At 40.8% G+C, this 22,054-nt stretch overlaps 1 protein-coding gene across 1 annotated transcript in view; it reads left to right on the forward strand.

Moving 5' to 3' along the window:
• Positions 1 to 22,054, forward strand: part of chst12a (carbohydrate (chondroitin 4) sulfotransferase 12a) — a 70,947-nt gene that overhangs the window by 44,879 nt on the left and 4,014 nt on the right. Inside the window, 2 exon segments of the mRNA XM_045712667.1 lie at positions 7,286 to 7,480; positions 7,483 to 7,596. Of these exon segments, the coding sequence (XP_045568623.1) occupies positions 7,286 to 7,480; positions 7,483 to 7,596 (309 nt within the window).

The raw sequence follows: 22,054 nt of genomic DNA on the forward strand, positions 1-22,054 counted from the left end.
ATGGTGGTCAGTTAGCCCTGATGGGGGTCAGTTAGCCCTGATGGGGGTCAGGTAGCCGTGATGGGGGTCAGTTAACCCTGATGGTGGTCAGTTAGCCCTGATGGTGGTCAGTTAGCCCTGATGGTGGTCAGTTAGCCCTGATGGGGGTCAGTTAGCCCTGATGGTAGTCAGTTAGCCCTGATGGTGGTCAGGTAGCCCTGATGGGGGTCAGTTAGCCCTGATGGTGGTCAGTTAACCCTGATGGTGGTCAGTTAGCAGCTGATGGTGGTCAGTTAGCCCTGATGGTGGTCAGTTAGCCCTGATGGGTGTCAGTTAGCCCTGATGGTGGTCAGTTAGCCCTGATGGGGGTCAGTTAGCCCTGATGGTGGTCAGTTAACCCTGATGGTGGTCAGTTAGCCCTGATGGTGGTGGTCAGTTAGCCCTGATGGTGGTCAGTTAGCCCTGATGGGGGTCAGTTAGCCCTGATGGTGGTCAGTTAGCCCTGATGGTGGTCAGTTAGCCCTGATGGGGGTCAGTTAGCCCTGATGGTGGTCAGTTAGCCCTGATGGTGGTCAGTTAACCCTGATGGTGGTCAGTTAACCCTGATGGTGGCCAGTTAACCCTGATGGTGGTCAGTTAGCCCTGATGGGGGTCAGTTAGCCCTGATGGTGGCCAGTTAGCCCTGATGGTGGTCAGTTAGCCCTGATGGTGGTCAGTTAGCCCTGATGGTGGTCAGTTAGCCCTGATGGTGGTGGTCAATTAGCCCTGATGGTGGTCAGTTAACCCTGATGGTGGTCAGTTAGCCCTGATGGTGGTCAGTTAGCCCTGATGGTGGTCAGTTAGCCCTGATGGTGGTGGTCAGTTAGCCCTGATGGTGGTCAGTTAGCCCTGATGGGGGTCAGTTAGCCCTGATGGTGGTCAGTTAGCCCTGATGGTGGTGGTCAGTTAGCCCTGATGGTGGTCAGTTAGCCCTGATGGTGGTCAGTTAGCCCTGATGGTGGTCAGTTAGCCCTGATGGGGGTCAGTTAGCCCTGATGGGGGTCAGTTAACCCTGATGGTGGTCAGTTAGCCCTGATGGTGGTCAGTTAACCCTGATGGTGGCAAGTTAACCCTGATGGGGGTCAGTTAGCCCTGATGGTGGTCAGTTAGCCCTGATGGTGGTCAGTTAACCCTGATGGTGGCCAGTTAGCCCTGATGGTGGCCAGTTAACCCTGATGGTGGCCAGTTAGCCCTGATGGGGGTCAGTTAGCAGCTGATGGTGGTCAGTTAACCCTGATGGTGGTCAGTTAGCCCTGATGGTGGTCAGTTAACCCTGATGGTGGTCAGTTAGCCCTGATGGGGGTCAGTTAACCCTGATGGTGGTCAGTTAGCCCTGATGGTGGTCAGTTAACCCTGATGGGGGTCAGTTAGCCCTGGTGGTGGTCAGTTAACCCTGATGGGGGTCAGATAGCCCTGATGGTGGTCAGTTAGCCCTGATGGTGGCCAGTTAGCCCTGATGGTGGTCAGTTAGCCCTGATGGTGGTCAGTTAGCCCTGATGGTGGTCAGTTAGCCCTGATGGTGGTCAGTTAGCCCTGATGGTGGTCAGTTAGCCCTGATGGTGGTCAGTTAGCCCTGGTGGTGGTCAGTTAACAGCTGACTCATTTGGTTTATTTTTATTTATTTATTTAACCTTTATTTAACCAATCAGTCTCCAGATCCTTCATCAGTGATTTAAAAACACCAATCGGGACCAAGTTCTTCCAGTTTAACAGTATTTTGTAAGGCGTTTCCAAGACGATGGCGCAGGGTACATAAAAGCCCTTTATACCCAAATTCAGTTCGGACATTTGGAACAGTTAGCAGGATAAAGTCCAGCGAACGAAGAGACGACCCACCACATTACTGAACAATAAAAAAAATATGAATCTATTATATAAATGTGTAAGTGATGTATTCAGCGCATTCGGAAAGTATTCAGACACCTTTTTCCACGTTTTGTTACGTTACAACCTTATTCTAAAATTTATTAAATCGTTTTTTTCCCCTCCTCATCAATACCACATAATGACAAAGCAAAAACAGTTTTTTAGAAATTCGTGCAAATATATTAAAAATTAAAAAATGTCAATGTCACATTTAAATAAGTATTCAGACCCTTTACTCTGTACTTTGTTGAAGCACCTTTGGCAGAGATTACAGCCTCGAGTCTTCTTGGGTGTGACGCTACAAGCTTGGCACACCTGTATTTGGGGAGTTTCTCCCATTCTGCTCTGCAGATCCTCTCAAGCTCTGTCAGGTTGGATGGGGAGCATTGCTGCACAGCTATTTTCAGGTCTCTCCAGAGATGTTCGATCAGGTTCAAGTCCGGGCTCTGGCTGGGCCACTCAAGGACATTTAGAGACTTGTCCCGAAGCCACTCCTGCGTTGTCTTGGCTGTGTGCTTAGGGTCGTTGTCCTGTTGGAAGGTGAACCTTCGCCCCAGTCTGAGGTCCTGGATCAGGTTTTCAGCAAGGATTTCTCGGTACTTTGCTCCGTTCATCTTTCCCTCGATCCTGACTAGTCTCCCAGTCCCTGTCGCTGAAAAACATCCCCACAGCATGATGCTGCCACCACCATGCTTCACCGTAGGGATGGTGCCAGGTTTCCTCCAGATATGAAGCTTGGCATTCAGCCAAAATATTTTAATCTTGGTTTCATCAGACCAGAGAATCTTGTTTCTCATGGTCTGAGAGTCTTTAGGTGCCTTTTGGCAAACTCCAAGCGGGCTGTCATGTACCTTTTACTGAGGAGTGGCTTCTGTCTGGACATTCTACCATAAGGGCCTGATTGGTGGATTGCTGCAGAGATGGTTGTCCTTCTGGAAGGTTCTCCCATCTCCACAGAGGAACTCTGGAGCTCTGTTAGAGTGACCATCGGGTTCTTGGTCACCTCCCTGACCAAGGCCCTTCTCCCCCGATTGCTCAGTTTGGCCGGGCGGCCAGCTCTAGGAAGAGTCTTGGTGGTTACAATCTTCTTCCATTTAAGAATGATGGAGGCCACTGTGTTCTTGGGGACCATCAATGCTGCAGAAATGTTTTGTTACCTTTCCCCAGATCTGTGCCTCGACACAATCCTGTCTCTGAGCTCTACGGACAATTCCTTCGACCTCATGGCTTGGTTTTTTGCTCTGACATGCACTGTCAACTGTGTGACCTTATATAAACAGGTGTGTGCCTTTCCAAATCATGTCCAATCAATTGAATTTACCACAGGTGGACTCCAATCAAGTTGTAGAAACAGCTCAAGGATGATTAACCTGTTAGGGCTAGGGGGCAGTATTGACACGGCCGGATAAAAAACGTACCCGATTTAATCTGATTACTACTCCTGCCCAGTAACTAGAATATGCATATAATTATTGGCTTTGGATAGAAAACACCATAAAGTTTCTAAAACTGTTTGAATGGTGTCTGTGAGTATAACAGAACTCAAATGGCAGGCAAAAACCTGAGAAGATTCCAAGCAGGAAGTGGCCTGTCTGAGAAGTAGTGTTTCATCTTGGCTCTTTTTATTGAAGACTGAGGATCTTTGCTATAACGTGACACTTCCTACGGCTCCCATAGGCTCTCAGAGCCCGGGAAAAAGCTGAACGATATCGAGGCAGCCTCTGGCTGAAACACATTATTGCGTTTGGCAAGTGGCCGATCAGGGTACTATGGGCTTAGGCGCGTGCCCGAGTCGACCCCATGCTTTATTTTCTTTCGTCTGTTTACCTAAACGCAGATTCCCGGTCGGAATATTATCGCTTTTTTATGAGAAAAATGGCATAAAAATTGATTTTAAACAGCGGTTGACATGCTTCGAAGTACGGTAATGGAATATTTAGAATTTTTTTGTCACAAATTGCGCCATGCGCGTGACCCTGATTTACCATTTCAGATAGTGTCTGGGACGCACGAACAAAACGCCGCTATTCGGATATAACGATGGATTATTTTGGACCAAACCAAAATTTGTTATTGAAGTAGCAGTCCTGGGAGTGCATTCTGACGAAGACAACAAAGGTAATAACATTTTTGTTATAGTAAATCTGATTTTGGTGAAGGCTAAACTTGCCGGGTGTCTAAATAGCTAGCCCGTGATGGCTGGGCTATCTACTGAGAATATTGCAAAATGTGCTTTCACCGAAAAGCTATTTTAAAATCGGACATATCGAGTGCATAGAGGAGGTCTGTATCTATAATTCTTAAAATAATTGTTATGCTTTTTGTGAACGTTTATCGTGAGTAATTTAGTAAATTCACCGGCAGTGTTCGGTGGGAATGCTAGTCACATGCTAGTCACATGCTAATGTAAAAAGCTGGTTTTTGATATAAATATGAACTTCATTGAACAAAACATGCATGTATTGTATAACATAATGTCCTAGGGTTGTCATCTGATGAAGATCATCAAAGGTTAGTGCTGCATTTAGCTGTGGTTTGGGTTTATGTGACATTATATGCTATCTTGAAAAATGGGTGTCTGATTATTTCTGGCTGGGTACTCTGCTGACATAATCTAATGTTTTGCTTTCTTTGTAAAGCCTTTTTGAAATCGGACAGTGTGGTTAGATTAACGAGAGTCTTGTCTTTAAAATGGTGTAAAATAGTCATATGTTTGAAAAATTGACGTTTTTGCATTTTTGAGGTTTTTGAATATCGCGCCACGGGATTCCACTGGCTGTTGAGTAGGTGGGACGATTTGGTGCCACCTACCCTAGAGAGGTTAATGGAAACAGGATGCACCTGAGCTCCATTTCGAGTCTCATAGCAAGGGTCTGAATACTTATGTAAATAAGGTTTTACTGTTTTTTATTTGTAATACATTTTAAAACATTTCTAAAAACCTCTATCAACTGGTACCTTTGTCATTATGGGGTATTGTGTGTAGATTGATGGGAGGAAAAAAAATATTTGATCAATCTTAAAATAAGGCTGTTACGTAACAAAATGTGAATACTTTCTGAATGCACTGTGTATTTGGGTTAGGGGTTAGGGTTAGGGGTTAGGGGGTTAGGGTTAGGGGTTATGGTTAGGGTTAGGGTTAGGGGTTGGGGTTGGGTTAGGGTTAGGATTAGGGGTTAGGGGTTGGGGTTAGGGGTTGGGGTTGGGGTTGGGGTTGGGGTTAGGGGTTAAGGGTTAGGGGTTGGGGTTGGGGTTAAGGGTTGGGGTTAGGGTTAGGGTTAGGGGTTAGAGGTTGGGGTTAGGGTTGGGGTTAGGGGTTAGGGTTAGGTTTTGGGGTTAGGGTTAGGGGTTAGGGTTAGGGTTAAGGGTTAGGGTTAGGTTAAGGGTTGGGGTCAGGGGTTAGGGGTAGGGTTAGGGGTTGGGGTTGGGGTTAGGCGGTAGGGTTAGGGTTAGGGTTAGGGTTGGGGTAGGGTTAGGGTTAGGGGTTAGGGTTAGGGTTAGGGTTAGGGTTAGGGGTTACGGTTAGGGGTTAGGGTTAAGGGTTAGGGTTAGGGGTTAGGGTTAGGGTTAAGGGTTAGGGTTAGGGGTTGGGGTTAGGGGTTACGGTTAGGGTTAGGGTTAAGGGTTAGGGTGGGGTTAGGGGTTGGAGTTAGGGTTAGGGTTGGGGTTAAGTTAGGGGTTGAGGGTTAGGGTTAGGGTTAGGGTTGGGGTTAGGGGTTAGGTTTAATAAAGGTGGTTTGTTTGTTGTCAAGGTGAAGCTCCAGAAGTACACCAAGTTCCTGGTTAGAGTTAGGTTAGGGTTAGGGTGTGGAGTTAGGAAGTTGAGGGTTAGGCTTAGATAGGTTAGGAGTAGGTTAGGTTAGGTTGAGGTTAGGGTTAGGTTGGGGTGTTAGGGTTAGGGTGTAGGGTTAGGTTAGGGGTTGAGAGTTAAGTTGAAGAAGTTAGGGTTAGGGGTTAGGGGTTAGGGTTAGAAGAAATTAGGGTAAGAGAGAGAGGTTAGGGGTTAGGGTTGAAGGGTTAGGGTTAGGAGGAGGGAGGTTAGGTTTAGGGTAGTTAGGGTTAGGCCAGGTTAGGGATTAAAAGTAGGGATAGGGGTTAGGTTAGGCAGTGGTTGGTTAGGGTTTGTGGTAGTGTCAGGGTTAGGTTAGGTTAGGGTTAGGCTAGGTTAGGGTTAGGGGTTAGGGTTAGGTTGGGTTAGGGTTAGGTTAGGTAGGGTTAGGGGTTAGGGTTAGGGTTAGGTTAGGTTAGGGTTAGGTAGTAAGGTTAGGGTTACGATGAAGTTAGGGTTAAGGGTTAGGTTAGGGGTTGGTTAGGTTAGGGTTAGGTTAGGGGTTGGAGTTAGGTTAGGTTAGTAGGGGTTAGGGTTGGAGTTAAGGTAGGAAGTTAGGAAGGTTAGGTTGAGGTTAGGTTTAATAAAGGTGGTTTGTTTGTTGTCAAGGTGAAGCTCCAGAAGTACACCAAGTTCCTGTTAGGGGTTAGGTTAGGTTAGGGTTGGGGTTAGGGGGTTAGGTGGGGGGTTAGGGTTAAAGAAGAAGTGTAGGGTAGAGGAAGAAGAGTTGAGAAGAAGTTAGGGTTGGAGTTAGGTTAGGTTGAGGTTGGGTTAGGGTTAGGGTAGGGTTAGGTTAGGAGGTTAGAGTTAGGTTGGTTAGGGGTTAGGGTTGAGGGGTTAGGTTAGGGTTGGGTGGGTTAGGAGGTTAGGGTTAGGTTAGGGTTAGGGTTAGGGTGAAGAAGTGTTAGGAGAGATAGGTTAGGGTTAGGTTAGGTTAAGGGAGGTTAGGTTAGGCAGTTAGGCAGATTAGTAAGAAGAAAGAAGAAGTTAGGAGTAGAAAGGAGGGGAAAAGAAAAAGAAAAGAGAGGTTGGGGGGCAGGCAAAGAAGGGAAGGAAAAAAAAGGGCCGGGGAAGGGCCAGGCCAGGCAAAAAGGAGGCAGGAAAGGAGGAGAGAAGAAGAACAGGAGGAACAGAGGAAAAAAAGGCCAGGCAGGGAAGAAGAAAGAGAAAAAACAGCAAAAGACAGGCAGGGAAGAGGGGAGGCCAGGGCCAGGCTTAGGGGGTGGCCAGGGCCAGCAAGAACAAGGAGCAAGGCCAGGCAGGTAGAGAGAGGTAGGCAGGCAGGCAGGGTCAGTAGGAAATAGGGGTAGAGCAGGCAGGGCGGGCAGAGGCAAAGAGGGCTAGGTTAGGTGCAAAAGGAAGAAGAAAAAAAGAAGTAGGGACAGGGTAGGCCAAAGAAATGAAGAAAAGGCTAGGCGGGAGAGAGGTGTGGAAGCAGGTAGGGCAGGAGTAGAGAAGAAGTGGGAGGTTGGGTTAGGTGAAGAAGAGGTTAGGTTGGGTTAGGGTTAGGTTAGTAAGAAGAGGTTAGGGTTAGGGTTAGGTTTAATAAAGGTGGTTTGTTTGTTTGTCAAGGTGAAGCTCCAGAAGTACACCAAGTTCCTGTTTGTCAGAGATCCGTTCGTCCGCCTCATCTCGGCGTATCGGAACAAGTTCGAGCAGCCCAACGAGGAGTTCTACCGCCGATTCGCTCTGCCCATGCTCCGTCGCTACGGTAACCACTCTGAACCTCCCGCGGCAGCGGGCGATGCGTTTCCTGCGGGAATCCGCCCCCTTCCTTCTCAGAGTTTGTCCAATACCTACTGGACCCCCAGACGGAGAGCGAAGCCCCTTTCAACGAGCACTGGAGACAGGTCTACCGGCTCTGCCACCCCTGTCAAATACAGGTAATATATAACAACAATACTACATTTATTTATCCAATGTCTAAGAAGAAGAAGTGTTTTGGCAGAAGTAAACAACCAAGATCCACCTTCTGGTGGAAGAAGAGTGAACTCTTGTCATCTAACTAATGTGGAGCCCAACGTTCTGCATTTATTAGACCAGCAAACATCAGTCCCCACTACTTTACAAATAACATGGATTATACTATTCTACCAGTCTGGAATAGGGGGACAGGTCCATAAAACAGGACTGATTGGTCCTCAATAACATGGATTATACTATTCTACCAGTCTGCAATAGGGGGACAGGTCCATAAAACAGGACTGATTGGTCCTCAATAACATGGATTATACTATTCTACCAGTCTGCAATAGGGGGACAGGTCCATAAGACAGGACTGATTGGTCCTCAATAACATGGATTATACTATTCTACCAGTCTGCAATAGGGGGACAGGTCCATAAAACAGGACTGATTGGTCCTCAATAACATGGATTATACTATTCTACCAGTCTGGAATAGGGGGACAGGTCCATAAGACAGGACTGATTGGTCCTGGTCCTCAATAACATGGATTATACTATTCTACCAGTCTGGAATAGGGGGACAGGTCCATAAGACAGGACTGATTGGTCCTCAATAACATGGATTATACTATTCTACCAGTCTGCAATAGGGGACAGGTCCATAAGACAGGACTGATTGGTCCTCAATAACATGGATTATACTATTCTACCAGTCTGCAATAGGGGGACAGGTCCATAAAACAGGACTGATTGGTCCTCAATAACATGGATTATACTATTCTACCAGTCTGGAATAGGGGGACAGGTCCATAAAACAGGACTGATTGGTCCTCAATAACATGGATTATACTATTCTACCAGTCTGCAATAGGGGGACAGGTCCATAAGACAGGACTGATTGGTCCTCAATAACATGGATTATACTATTCTACCAGTCTGGAATAGGGGGACAGGTCCATAAAACAGGACTGATTGGTCCTGGTCCTCAATAACATGGATTATACTATTCTACCAGTCTGGAATAGGGGGACAGGTCCATAAGACAGGACTGATTGGTCCTCAATAACATGGATTATACTATTCTACCAGTCTGGAATAGGGGGACAGGTCCATAAAACAGGACTGATTGGTCCTCAATAACATGGATTATACTATTCTACCAGTCTGCAATAGGGGGACAGGTCCATAAGACAGGACTGATTGGTCCTGGTCCTCAATAACATGGATTATACTATTCTACCAGTCTGCAATAGGGGGACAGGTCCATAAAACAGGACTGATTGGTCCTGGTCCTCAATAACATGGATTATACTATTCTACCAGTCTGGAATAGGGGGACAGGTCCATAAGACAGGACTGATTGGTCCTCAATAACATGGATTATACTATTCTACCAGTCTGCAATAGGGGGACAGGTCCATAAGACAGGACTGATTGGTCCTCAATAACATGGATTATACTATTCTACCAGTCTGGAATAGAGGGATAGGTCCATAAAACAGGACTGATTGGTCCTGGTCCTCAATAACATGGATTATACTATTCTACCAGTCTGGAATAGGGGGACAGGTCCATAAGACAGGACTGATTGGTCCTCAATAACATGGATTATACTATTCTACCAGTCTGCAATAGGGGGACAGGTCCATAAAACAGGACTGATTGGTCCTCAATAACATGGATTATACTATTCTACCAGTCTGGAATAGGGGGACAGGTCCATAAGACAGGACTGATTGGTCCTGGTCCTCAATAACATGGATTATACTATTCTACCAGTCTGGAATAGGGGGACAGGTCCATAAGACAGGACTGATTGGTCCTCAATAACAGGGAAGACAAGCCTTTTCATCTACTAGAATATAAGGGAAGACCAGCCTTTTCATCTACTAGACTATAAGGGAAGACAAGCCTTTTCATCTACTAGAATATAAGGGAAGACAAGCCTTTTCATCTACTAGAATATAAGGGAAGACCAGCCTTTTCATCTACTAGACTAGAATATAAGGGAAGACAAGCCTTTTCATCTACTAGACTAGAATATAAGGGAAGACAAGCCTTTTCATCTACTAGAATATAAGGGAAGACAAGCCTTTTCATCTACTAGAATATAAGGGAAGACAAGCCTTTTCATCTACTAGAATATAAGGGAAGACCAGCCTTTTCATCTACTAGACTAGAATATAAGGGAAGACAAGCCTTTTCATCTACTAGAATATAAGGGAAGACAAGCCTTTTCATCTACTAGAATATAAGGGAAGACCAGCCTTTTCATCTACTAGACTAGAATATAAGGGAAGACAAGCCTTTTCATCTACTAGAATATAAGGGAAGACAAGCCTTTTCATCTACTAGACTAGAATATAAGGGAAGACAAGCCTTTTCATCTACTAGAATATAAGGGAAGACAAGCCTTTTCATCTACTAGAATATAAGGGAAGACAAGCCTTTTCATCTACTAGAATATAAGGGAAGACAAGCCTTTTCATCTACTAGAATATAAGGGAAGACCAGCCTTTTCATCTACTAGACTAGAATATAAGGGAAGACAAGCCTTTTCATCTACTAGAATATAAGGGAAGACAAGCCTTTTCATCTACTAGACTAGAATATAAGGGAAGACAAGCCTTTTCATCTACTAGACTAGAATATAAGGGAAGACAAGCCTTTTCATCTACTAGAATATAAGGGAAGACAAGCCTTTTCATCTACTAGAATATAAGGGAAGACAAGCCTTTTCATCTACTAGAATATAAGGGAAGACAAGCCTTTTCATCTACTAGACTAGAATATAAGGGAAGACAAGCCTTTTCATCTACTAGAATATAAGGGAAGACAAGCCTTTTCATCTACTAGAATATAAGGGAAGACGAGCCTTTTCATCTACTAGACTAGAATATAAGGGAAGACAAGCCTTTTCATCTACTAGACTAGAATATAAGGGAAGACAAGCCTTTTCATCTACTAGAATATAAGGGAAGACCAGCCTTTTCATCTACTAGACTAGAATATAAGGGAAGACAAGCCTTTTCATCTACTAGAATATAAGGGAAGACCAGCCTTTTCATCTACTAGACTAGAATATAAGGGAAGACAAGCCTTTTCATCTACTAGACTAGAATATAAGGGAAGACAAGCCTTTTCATCTACTAGAATATAAGGGAAGACAAGCCTTTTCATCTACTAGAATATAAGGGAAGACAAGCCTTTTCATCTACTAGACTAGAATATAAGGGAAGACAAGCCTTTTCATCTACTAGAATATAAGGGAAGACAAGCCTTTTCATCTACTAGAATAGAATATAAGGGAAGACAAGCCTTTTCATCTACTAGACTATAAGGGAAGACAAGCCTTTTCATCTACTAGAATATAAGGGAAGACAAGCCTTTTCATCTACTAGAATATAAGGGAAGACCAGCCTTTTCATCTACTAGAATATAAGGGAAGACAAGCCTTTTCATCTACTAGAATATAAGGGAAGACAAGCCTTTTCATCTACTAGACTAGAATATAAGGGAAGACCAGCCTTTTCATCTACTAGACTAGAATATAAGGGAAGACAAGCCTTTTCATCTACTAGACTAGAATATAAGGGAAGACAAGCCTTTTCATCTACTAGAATATAAGGGAAGACAAGCCTTTTCATCTACTAGACTAGAATATAAGGGAAGACAAGCCTTTTCATCTACTAGAATATAAGGGAAGACAAGCCTTTTCATCTACTAGACTAGAATATAAGGGAAGACAAGCCTTTTCATCTACTAGACTAGAATATAAGGGACGACCAGCCTTTTCATCTACTAGACTAGAATATAAGGGAAGACAAGCCTTTTCATCTACTAGACTAGAATATAAGGGAAGACAAGCCTTTTCATCTACTAGAATATAAGGGAAGACAAGCCTTTTCATCTACTAGACTAGAATATAAGGGAAGACAAGCCTTTTCATCTACTAGAATATAAGGGAAGACAAGCCTTTTCATCTACTAGACTAGAATATAAGGGAAGACAAGCCTTTTCATCTACTAGACTAGAATATAAGGGACGACCAGCCTTTTCATCTACTAGACTAGAATATAAGGGAAGACAAGCCTTTTCATCTACTAGACTAGAATATAAGGGAAGACCAGCCTTTTCATCTACTAGACTAGAATATAAGGGAAGACCAGCCTTTTCATCTACTAGACTAGAATATAAGGGAAGACAAGCCTTTTCATCTACTAGAATATAAGGGAAGACAAGCCTTTTCATCTACTAGACTAGAATATAAGGGAAGACAAGCCTTTTCATCTACTAGAATATAAGGGAAGACCAGCCTTTTCATCTACTAGAATATAAGGGAAGACAAGCCTTTTCATCTACTAGACTAGAATATAAGGGAAGACCAGCCTTTTCATCTACTAGACTAGAATATAAGGGACGACAAGCCTTTTCATCTACTAGACTAGAATATAAGGGAAGACAAGCCTTTTCATCTACTAGAATATAAGGGAAGACAAGCCTTTTCATCTACTAGACTAGAATATAAGGGAAGACAAGCCTTTTCATCTACTAGAATATAAGGGAAGACAAGCCTTTTCATCTACTAGAATATAAGGGAAGACAAGCCTTTTCATCTACTAGACTAGAATATAAGGGAAGACAAGCCTTTTCATCTACTAGAATATAAGGGAAGACAAGCCTTTTCATCTACTAGACTAGAATATAAGGGAAGACCAGCCTTTTCATCTACTAGAATATAAGGGAAGACAAGCCTTTTCATCTACTAGACTAGAATATAAGGGAAGACCAGCCTTTTCATCTACTAGACTAGAATATAAGGGAAGACAAGCCTTTTCATCTACTAGAATATAAGGGAAGACCAGCCTTTTCATCTACTAGACTAGAATATAAGGGAAGACCAGCCTTTTCATCTACTAGAATATAAGGGAAGACAAGCCTTTTCATCTACTAGACTAGAATATAAGGGAAGACAAGCCTTTTCATCTACTAGAATATAAGGGAAGACAAGCCTTTTCATCTACTAGAATATAAGGGAAGACAAGCCTTTTCATCTACTAGAATATAAGGGAAGACCAGCCTTTTCATCTACTAGAATATAAGGGAAGACAAGCCTTTTCATCTACTAGAATATAAGGGAAGACAAGCCTTTTCATCTACTAGAATATAAGGGAAGACAAGCCTTTTCATCTACTAGAATATAAGGGAAGACCAGCCTTTTCATCTACTAGACTAGAATATAAGGGAAGACAAGCCTTTTCATCTACTAGAATATAAGGGAAGACAAGCCTTTTCATCTACTAGACTAGAATATAAGGGAAGACAAGCCTTTTCATCTACTAGACTAGAATATAAGGGAAGACAAGCCTTTTCATCTACTAGACTAGAATATAAGGGAAGACAAGCCTTTTCATCTACTAGAATATAAGGGACGACAAGCCTTTTCATCTACTAGAATATAAGGGAAGACAAGCCTTTTCATCTACTAGACTAGAATATAAGGGAAGACAAGCCTTTTCATCTACTAGAATATAAGGGAAGACAAGCCTTTTCATCTACTAGAATATAAGGGAAGACAAGCCTTTTCATCTACTAGAATATAAGGGAAGACCAGCCTTTTCATCTACTAGACTAGAATATAAGGGAAGACAAGCCTTTTCATCTACTAGAATATAAGGGAAGACAAGCCTTTTCATCTACTAGACTAGAATATAAGGGAAGACAAGCCTTTTCATCTACTAGAATATAAGGGAAGACCAGCCTTTTCATCTACTAGACTAGAATATAAGGGAAGACCAGCCTTTTCATCTACTAGAATATAAGGGAAGACCAGCCTTTTCATCTACTAGACTAGAATATAAGGGAAGACAAGCCTTTTCATCTACTAGAATATAAGGGAAGACAAGCCTTTTCATCTACTAGACTAGAATATAAGGGAAGACAAGCCTTTTCATCTACTAGACTAGAATATAAGGGAAGACAAGCCTTTTCATCTACTAGAATATAAGGGAAGACAAGCCTTTTCATCTACTAGAATATAAGGGAAGACCAGCCTTTTCATCTACTAGACTAGAATATAAGGGAAGACAAGCCTTTTCATCTACTAGACTAGAATATAAGGGAAGACAAGCCTTTTCATCTACTAGACTGTAAGGGAAGACAAGCCTTTTCATCTACTAGAATATAAGGGAAGACAAGCCTTTTCATCTACTAGAATATAAGGGAAGACAAGCCTTTTCATCTACTAGACTAGAATATAAGGGAAGACAAGCCTTTTCATCTACTAGACTAGAATATAAGGGAAGACAAGCCTTTTCATCTACTAGAATATAAGGGAAGACCAGCCTTTTCATCTACTAGAATATAAGGGAAGACAAGCCTTTTCATCTACTAGAATATAAGGGAAGACAAGCCTTTTCATCTACTAGACTAGAATATAAGGGAAGACAAGCCTTTTCATCTACTAGAATATAAGGGAAGACAAGCCTTTTCATCTACTAGACTAGAATATAAGGGAAGACAAGCCTTTTCATCTACTAGAATATAAGGGAAGACAAGCCTTTTCATCTACTAGAATATAAGGGAAGACAAGCCTTTTCATCTACTAGAATATAAGGGAAGACAAGCCTTTTCATCTACTAGAATATAAGGGAAGACAAGCCTTTTCATCTACTAGAATATAAGGGAAGACCAGCCTTTTCATCTACTAGAATATAAGGGACGACCAGCCTTTTCATCTACTAGAATATAAGGGAAGACAAGCCTTTTCATCTACTAGAATATAAGGGAAGACAAGCCTTTTCATCTACTAGAATATAAGGGAAGACAAGCCTTTTCATCTACTAGAATATAAGGGAAGACAAGCCTTTTCATCTACTAGACTAGAATATAAGGGAAGACAAGCCTTTTCATCTACTAGAATATAAGGGAAGACAAGCCTTTTCATCTACTAGAATAGAATATAAGGGAAGACAAGCCTTTTCATCTACTAGACTAGAATATAAGGGAAGACAAGCCTTTTCATCTACTAGAATATAAGGGAAGACCAGCCTTTTCATCTACTAGACTAGAATATAAGGGAAGACAAGCCTTTTCATCTACTAGAATATAAGGGAAGACAAGCCTTTTCATCTACTAGACTAGAATATAAGGGAAGACCAGCCTTTTCATCTACTAGACTAGAATATAAGGGAAGACAAGCCTTTTCATCTACTAGACTAGAATATAAGGGAAGACCAGCCTTTTCATCTACTAGAATATAAGGGAAGACAAGCCTTTTCATCTACTAGAATATAAGGGAAGACAAGCCTTTTCATCTACTAGAATATAAGGGAAGACAAGCCTTTTCATCTACTAGACTAGAATATAAGGGAAGACCAGCCTTTTCATCTACTAGACTAGAATATAAGGGAAGACCAGCCTTTTCATCTACTAGACTAGAATATAAGGGAAGACCAGCCTTTTCATCTACTAGAATATAAGGGAAGACAAGCCTTTTCATCTACTAGAATATAAGGGAAGACAAGCCTTTTCATCTACTAGACTAGAATATAAGGGAAGACAAGCCTTTTCATCTACTAGAATATAAGGGAAGACAAGCCTTTTCATCTACTAGAATATAAGGGAAGACAAGCCTTTTCATCTACTAGACTAGAATATAAGGGAAGACAAGCCTTTTCATCTACTAGACTAGAATATAAGGGAAGACAAGCCTTTTCATCTACTAGACTAGAATATAAGGGAAGACAAGCCTTTTCATCTACTAGACTAGAATATAAGGGAAGACCAGCCTTTTCATCTACTAGAATATAAGGGAAGACAAGCCTTTTCATCTACTAGACTAGAATATAAGGGAAGACAAGCCTTTTCATCTACTAGACTAGAATATAAGGGAAGACCAGCCTTTTCATCTACTAGAATATAAGGGAAGACCAGCCTTTTCATCTACTAGAATATAAGGGAAGACAAGCCTTTTCATCTACTAGACTAGAATATAAGGGAAGACAAGCCTTTTCATCTACTAGAATATAAGGGAAGACAAGCCTTTTCATCTACTAGAATATAAGGGAAGACCAGCCTTTTCATCTACTAGACTAGAATATAAGGGAAGACAAGCCTTTTCATCTACTAGACTAGAATATAAGGGAAGACAAGCCTTTTCATCTACTAGACTAGAATATAAGGGAAGACCAGCCTTTTCATCTACTAGACTAGAATATAAGGGAAGACAAGCCTTTTCATCTACTAGACTAGAATATAAGGGAAGACAAGCCTTTTCATCTACTAGACTAGAATATAAGGGAAGACAAGCCTTTTCATCTACTAGACTAGAATATAAGGGAAGACAAGCCTTTTCATCTACTAGAATATAAGGGAAGACCAGCCTTTTCATCTACTAGACTAGAATATAAGGGAAGACAAGCCTTTTCATCTACTAGAATATAAGGGAAGACAAGCCTTTTCATCTACTAGACTAGAATATAAGGGAAGACCAGCCTTTTCATCTACTAGAATATAAGGGAAGACAAGCCTTTTCATCTACTAGAATATAAGGGAAGACCAGCCTTTTCATCTACTAGAATATAAGGGAAGACAAGCCTTTTCATCTACTAGACTAGAATATAAGGGAAGACCAGCCTTTTCATCTACTAGACTAGAATATAAGGGAAGACAAGCCTTTTCATCTACTAGAATATAAGGGAAGACAAGCCTTTTCATCTACTAGACTAGAATATAAGGGAAGACCAGCCTTTTCATCTACTAGACTAGAATATAAGGGAAGACAAGCCTTTTCATCTACTAGAATATAAGGGAAGACAAGCCTTTTCATCTACTAGACTAGAATATAAGGGAAGACAAGCCTTTTCATCTACTAGAATATAAGGGAAGACAAGCCTTTTCATCTACTAGACTAGAATATAAGGGAAGACAAGCCTTTTCATCTACTAGAATATAAGGGAAGACAAGCCTTTTCATCTACTAGACTATAATATAAGGGAAGACAAGCCTTTTCATCTACTAGACTAGAATATAAGGGAAGACAAGCCTTTTCATCTACTAGACTATAAGGGAAGACAAGCCTTTTCATCTACTAGAATATAAGGGAAGACCAGCCTTTTCATCTACTAGACTAGAATATAAGGGAAGACAAGCCTTTTCATCTACTAGAATATAAGGGAAGACCAGCCTTTTCATCTACTAGACTAGAATATAAGGGAAGACCAGCCTTTTCATCTACTAGAATATAAGGGAAGACCAGCCTTTTCATCTACTAGAATATAAGGGAAGACAAGCCTTTTCATCTACTAGACTAGAATATAAGGGAAGACCAGCCTTTTCATCTACTAGACTAGAATATAAGGGAAGACCAGCCTTTTCATCTACTAGACTAGAATATAAGGGAAGACAAGCCTTTTCATCTACTAGACTAGAATATAAGGGAAGACAAGCCTTTTCATCTACTAGAATATAAGGGAAGACCAGCCTTTTCATCTACTAGACTAGAATATAAGGGAAGACAAGCCTTTTCATCTACTAGACTAGAATATAAGGGAAGACAAGCCTTTTCATCTACTAGAATATAAGGGAAGACCAGCCTTTTCATCTACTAGACTAGAATATAAGGGAAGACCAGCCTTTTCATCTACTAGACTAGAATATAAGGGAAGACAAGCCTTTTCATCTACTAGAATATAAGGGAAGACAAGCCTTTTCATCTACTAGAATATAAGGGAAGACCAGCCTTTTCATCTACTAGAATATAAGGGAAGACCAGCCTTTTCATCTACTAGACTAGAATATAAGGGAAGACCAGCCTTTTCATCTACTAGAATATAAGGGAAGACAAGCCTTTTCATCTACTAGACTAGAATATAAGGGAGGACAAGCCTTTTCATCTACTAGACTAGAATATAAGGGAAGACAAGCCTTTTCATCTACTAGAATATAAGGGAAGACCAGCCTTTTCATCTACTAGACTAGAATATAAGGGAAGACAAGCCTTTTCATCTACTAGACTAGAATATAAGGGAAGACAAGCCTTTTCATCTACTAGACTAGAATATAAGGGAAGACAAGCCTTTTCATCTACTAGACTAGAATATAAGGGAAGACAAGCCTTTTCATCTACTAGACTAGAATATAAGGGAAGACAAGCCTTTTCATCTACTAGAATATAAGGGAAGACCAGCCTTTTCATCTACTAGACTAGAATATAAGGGAAGACAAGCCTTTTCATCTACTAGAATATAAGGGAAGACAAGCCTTTTCATCTACTAGACTAGAATATAAGGGAAGACCAGCCTTTTCATCTACTAGAATATAAGGGAAGACAAGCCTTTTCATCTACTAGAATATAAGGGAAGACCAGCCTTTTCATCTACTAGAATATAAGGGAAGACAAGCCTTTTCATCTACTAGACTAGAATATAAGGGAAGACAAGCCTTTTCATCTACTAGAATATAAGGGAAGACAAGCCTTTTCATCTACTAGACTATAATATAAGGGAAGACAAGCCTTTTCATCTACTAGACTAGAATATAAGGGAAGACAAGCCTTTTCATCTACTAGACTATAAGGGAAGACAAGCCTTTTCATCTACTAGAATATAAGGGAAGACCAGCCTTTTCATCTACTAGACTAGAATATAAGGGAAGACAAGCCTTTTCATCTACTAGACTAGAATATAAGGGAAGACAAGCCTTTTCATCTACTAGACTAGAATATAAGGGAAGACAAGCCTTTTCATCTACTAGAATATAAGGGAAGACAAGCCTTTTCATCTACTAGACTAGAATATAAGGGAAGACCAGCCTTTTCATCTACTAGACTAGAATATAAGGGAAGACAAGCCTTTTCATCTACTAGACTAGAATATAAGGGAAGACCAGCCTTTTCATCTACTAGACTAGAATATAAGGGAAGACAAGCCTTTTCATCTACTAGAATATAAGGGAAGACCAGCCTTTTCATCTACTAGAATATAAGGGAAGACAAGCCTTTTCATCTACTAGACTAGAATATAAGGGAAGACAAGCCTTTTCATCTAGTAGAATATAAGGGAAGACAAGCCTTTTCATCTACTAGACTAGAATATAAGGGAAGACAAGCCTTTTCATCTACTAGACTAGAATATAAGGGAAGACAAGCCTTTTCATCTACTAGAATATAAGGGAAGACAAGCCTTTTCATCTACTAGAATATAAGGGAAGACAAGCCTTTTCATCTACTAGAATATAAGGGAAGACAAGCCTTTTCATCTACTAGACTAGAATATAAGGGAAGACAAGCCTTTTCATCTACTAGACTAGAATATAAGGGAAGACAAGCCTTTTCATCTACTAGACTAGAATATAAGGGAAGACAAGCCTTTTCATCTACTAGACTAGAATATAAGGGAAGACAAGCCTTTTCATCTACTAGACTAGAATATAAGGGAAGACAAGCCTTTTCATCTACTAGACTAGAATATAAGGGAAGACAAGCCTTTTCATCTACTAGACTAGAATATAAGGGAAGACAAGCCTTTTCATCTACTAGAATATAAGGGAAGACCAGCCTTTTCATCTACTAGAATATAAGGGAAGACAAGCCTTTTCATCTACTAGAATATAAGGGAAGACCAGCCTTTTCATCTACTAGAATATAAGGGAAGACAAGCCTTTTCATCTACTAGACTAGAATATAAGGGAAGACCAGCCTTTTCATCTACTAGAATATAAGGGAAGACAAGCCTTTTCATCTACTAGAATATAAGGGAAGACCAGCCTTTTCATCTACTAGAATATAAGGGAAGACAAGCCTTTTCATCTACTAGAATATAAGGGAAGACCAGCCTTTTCATCTACTAGACTAGAATATAAGGGAAGACAAGCCTTTTCATCTACTAGAATATAAGGGAAGACCAGCCTTTTCATCTACTAGACTAGAATATAAGGGAAGACCAGCCTTTTCATCTACTAGACTAGAATATAAGGGAAGACAAGCCTTTTCATCTACTAGAATATAAGGGAAGACAAGCCTTTTCATCTACTAGACTAGAATATAAGGGAAGACCAGCCTTTTCATCTACTAGACTAGAATATAAGGGAAGACAAGCCTTTTCATCTACTAGAATATAAGGGAAGACAAGCCTTTTCATCTACTAGACTAGAATATAAGGGAAGACAAGCCTTTTCATCTACTAGAATATAAGGGAAGACAAGCCTTTTCATCTACTAGACTAGAATATAAGGGAAGACAAGCCTTTTCATCTACTAGACTAGAATATAAGGGAAGACAAGCCTTTTCATCTACTAGACTATAAGGGAAGACAAGCCTTTTCATCTACTAGAATATAAGGGAAGACCAGCCTTTTCATCTACTAGACTAGAATATAAGGGAAGACAAGCCTTTTCATCTACTAGACTAGAATATAAGGGAAGACAAGCCTTTTCATCTACTAGACTAGAATATAAGGGAAGACAAGCCTTTTCATCTACTAGACTAGAATATAAGGGAAGACCAGCCTTTTCATCTACTAGACTAGAATATAAGGGAAGACAAGCCTTTTCATCTACTAGAATATAAGGGAAGACAAGCCTTTTCATCTACTAGACTAGAATATAAGGGAAGACCAGCCTTTTCATCTACTAGACTAGAATATAAGGGAAGACCAGCCTTTTCATCTACTAGACTAGAATATAAGGGAAGACCAGCCTTTTCATCTACTAGAATATAAGGGAAGACAAGCCTTTTCATCTACTAGACTAGAATATAAGGGAAGACCAGCCTTTTCATCTACTAGACTAGAATATAAGGGAAGACCAGCCTTTTCATCTACTAGACTAGAATATAAGGGAAGACAAGCCTTTTCATCTACTAGACTAGAATAAAAGGGAAGACAAGCCTTTTCATCTACTAGACTAGAATATAAGGGAAGACAAGCCTTTTCATCTACTAGAATATAAGGGAAGACCAGCCTTTTCATCTACTAGAATATAAGGGAAGACAAGCCTTTTCATCTACTAGACTAGAATATAAGGGAAGACAAGCCTTTTCATCTACTAGAATATAAGGGAAGACAAGCCTTTTCATCTACTAGAATATAAGGGAAGACAAGCCTTTTCATCTACTAGACTAGAATATAAGGGAAGACAAGCCTTTTCATCTACTAGACTAGAATATAAGGGAAGACAAGCCTTTTCATCTACTAGACTAGAATATAAGGGAAGACAAGCCTTTTCATCTACTAGAATATAAGGGAAGACAAGCCTTTTCATCTACTAGAATATAAGGGAAGACAAGCCTTTTCATCTACTAGACTAGAATATAAGGGAAGACAAGCCTTTTCATCTACTAGAATATAAGGGAAGACAAGCCTTTTCATCTACTAGAATATAAGGGAAGACAAGCCTTTTCATCTACTAGAATATAAGGGAAGACAAGCCTTTTCATCTACTAGACTAGAATATAAGGGAAGACAAGCCTTTTCATCTACTAGACTAGAATATAAGGGAAGACAAGCCTTTTCATCTACTAGACTAGAATATAAGGGAAGACAAGCCTTTTCATCTACTAGAATATAAGGGAAGACAAGCCTTTTCATCTACTAGACTAGAATATAAGGGAAGACAAGCCTTTTCATCTACTAGAATATAAGGGAAGACCAGCCTTTTCATCTACTAGAATATAAGGGAAGACCAGCCTTTTCATCTACTAGAATATAAGGGAAGACAAGCCTTTTCATCTACTAGAATATAAGGGAAGACCAGCCTTTTCATCTACTAGACTAGAATATAAGGGAAGACAAGCCTTTTCATCTACTAGAATATAAGGGAAGACAAGCCTTTTCATCTACTAGAATATAAGGGAAGACAAGCCTTTTCATCTACTAGAATATAAGGGAAGACCAGCCTTTTCATCTACTAGACTAGAATATAAGGGAAGACAAGCCTTTTCATCTACTAGACTAGAATATAAGGGAAGACAAGCCTTTTCATCTACTAGACTAGAATATAAGGGAAGACAAGCCTTTTCATCTACTAGACTAGAATATAAGGGAAGACCAGCCTTTTCATCTACTAGACTAGAATATAAGGGAAGACCAGCCTTTTCATCTACTAGAATATAAGGGAAGACCAGCCTTTTCATCTACTAGAATATAAGGGAAGACCAGCCTTTTCATCTACTAGAATATAAGGGAAGACAAGCCTTTTCATCTACTAGACTAGAATATAAGGGAAGACAAGCCTTTTCATCTACTAGAATATAAGGGAAGACAAGCCTTTTCATCTACTAGACTAGAATATAAGGGAAGACAAGCCTTTTCATCTACTAGACTAGAATATAAGGGAAGACAAGCCTTTTCATCTACTAGACTAGAATATAAGGGAAGACCAGCCTTTTCATCTACTAGACTATAAGGGAAGACAAGCCTTTTCATCTACTAGAATA

Source organism: Salmo salar, unplaced genomic scaffold (genome assembly GCF_905237065.1).
Source record: "Salmo salar unplaced genomic scaffold, Ssal_v3.1, whole genome shotgun sequence".
Taxonomy (NCBI): Eukaryota; Metazoa; Chordata; class Actinopteri; order Salmoniformes; family Salmonidae; genus Salmo; species Salmo salar.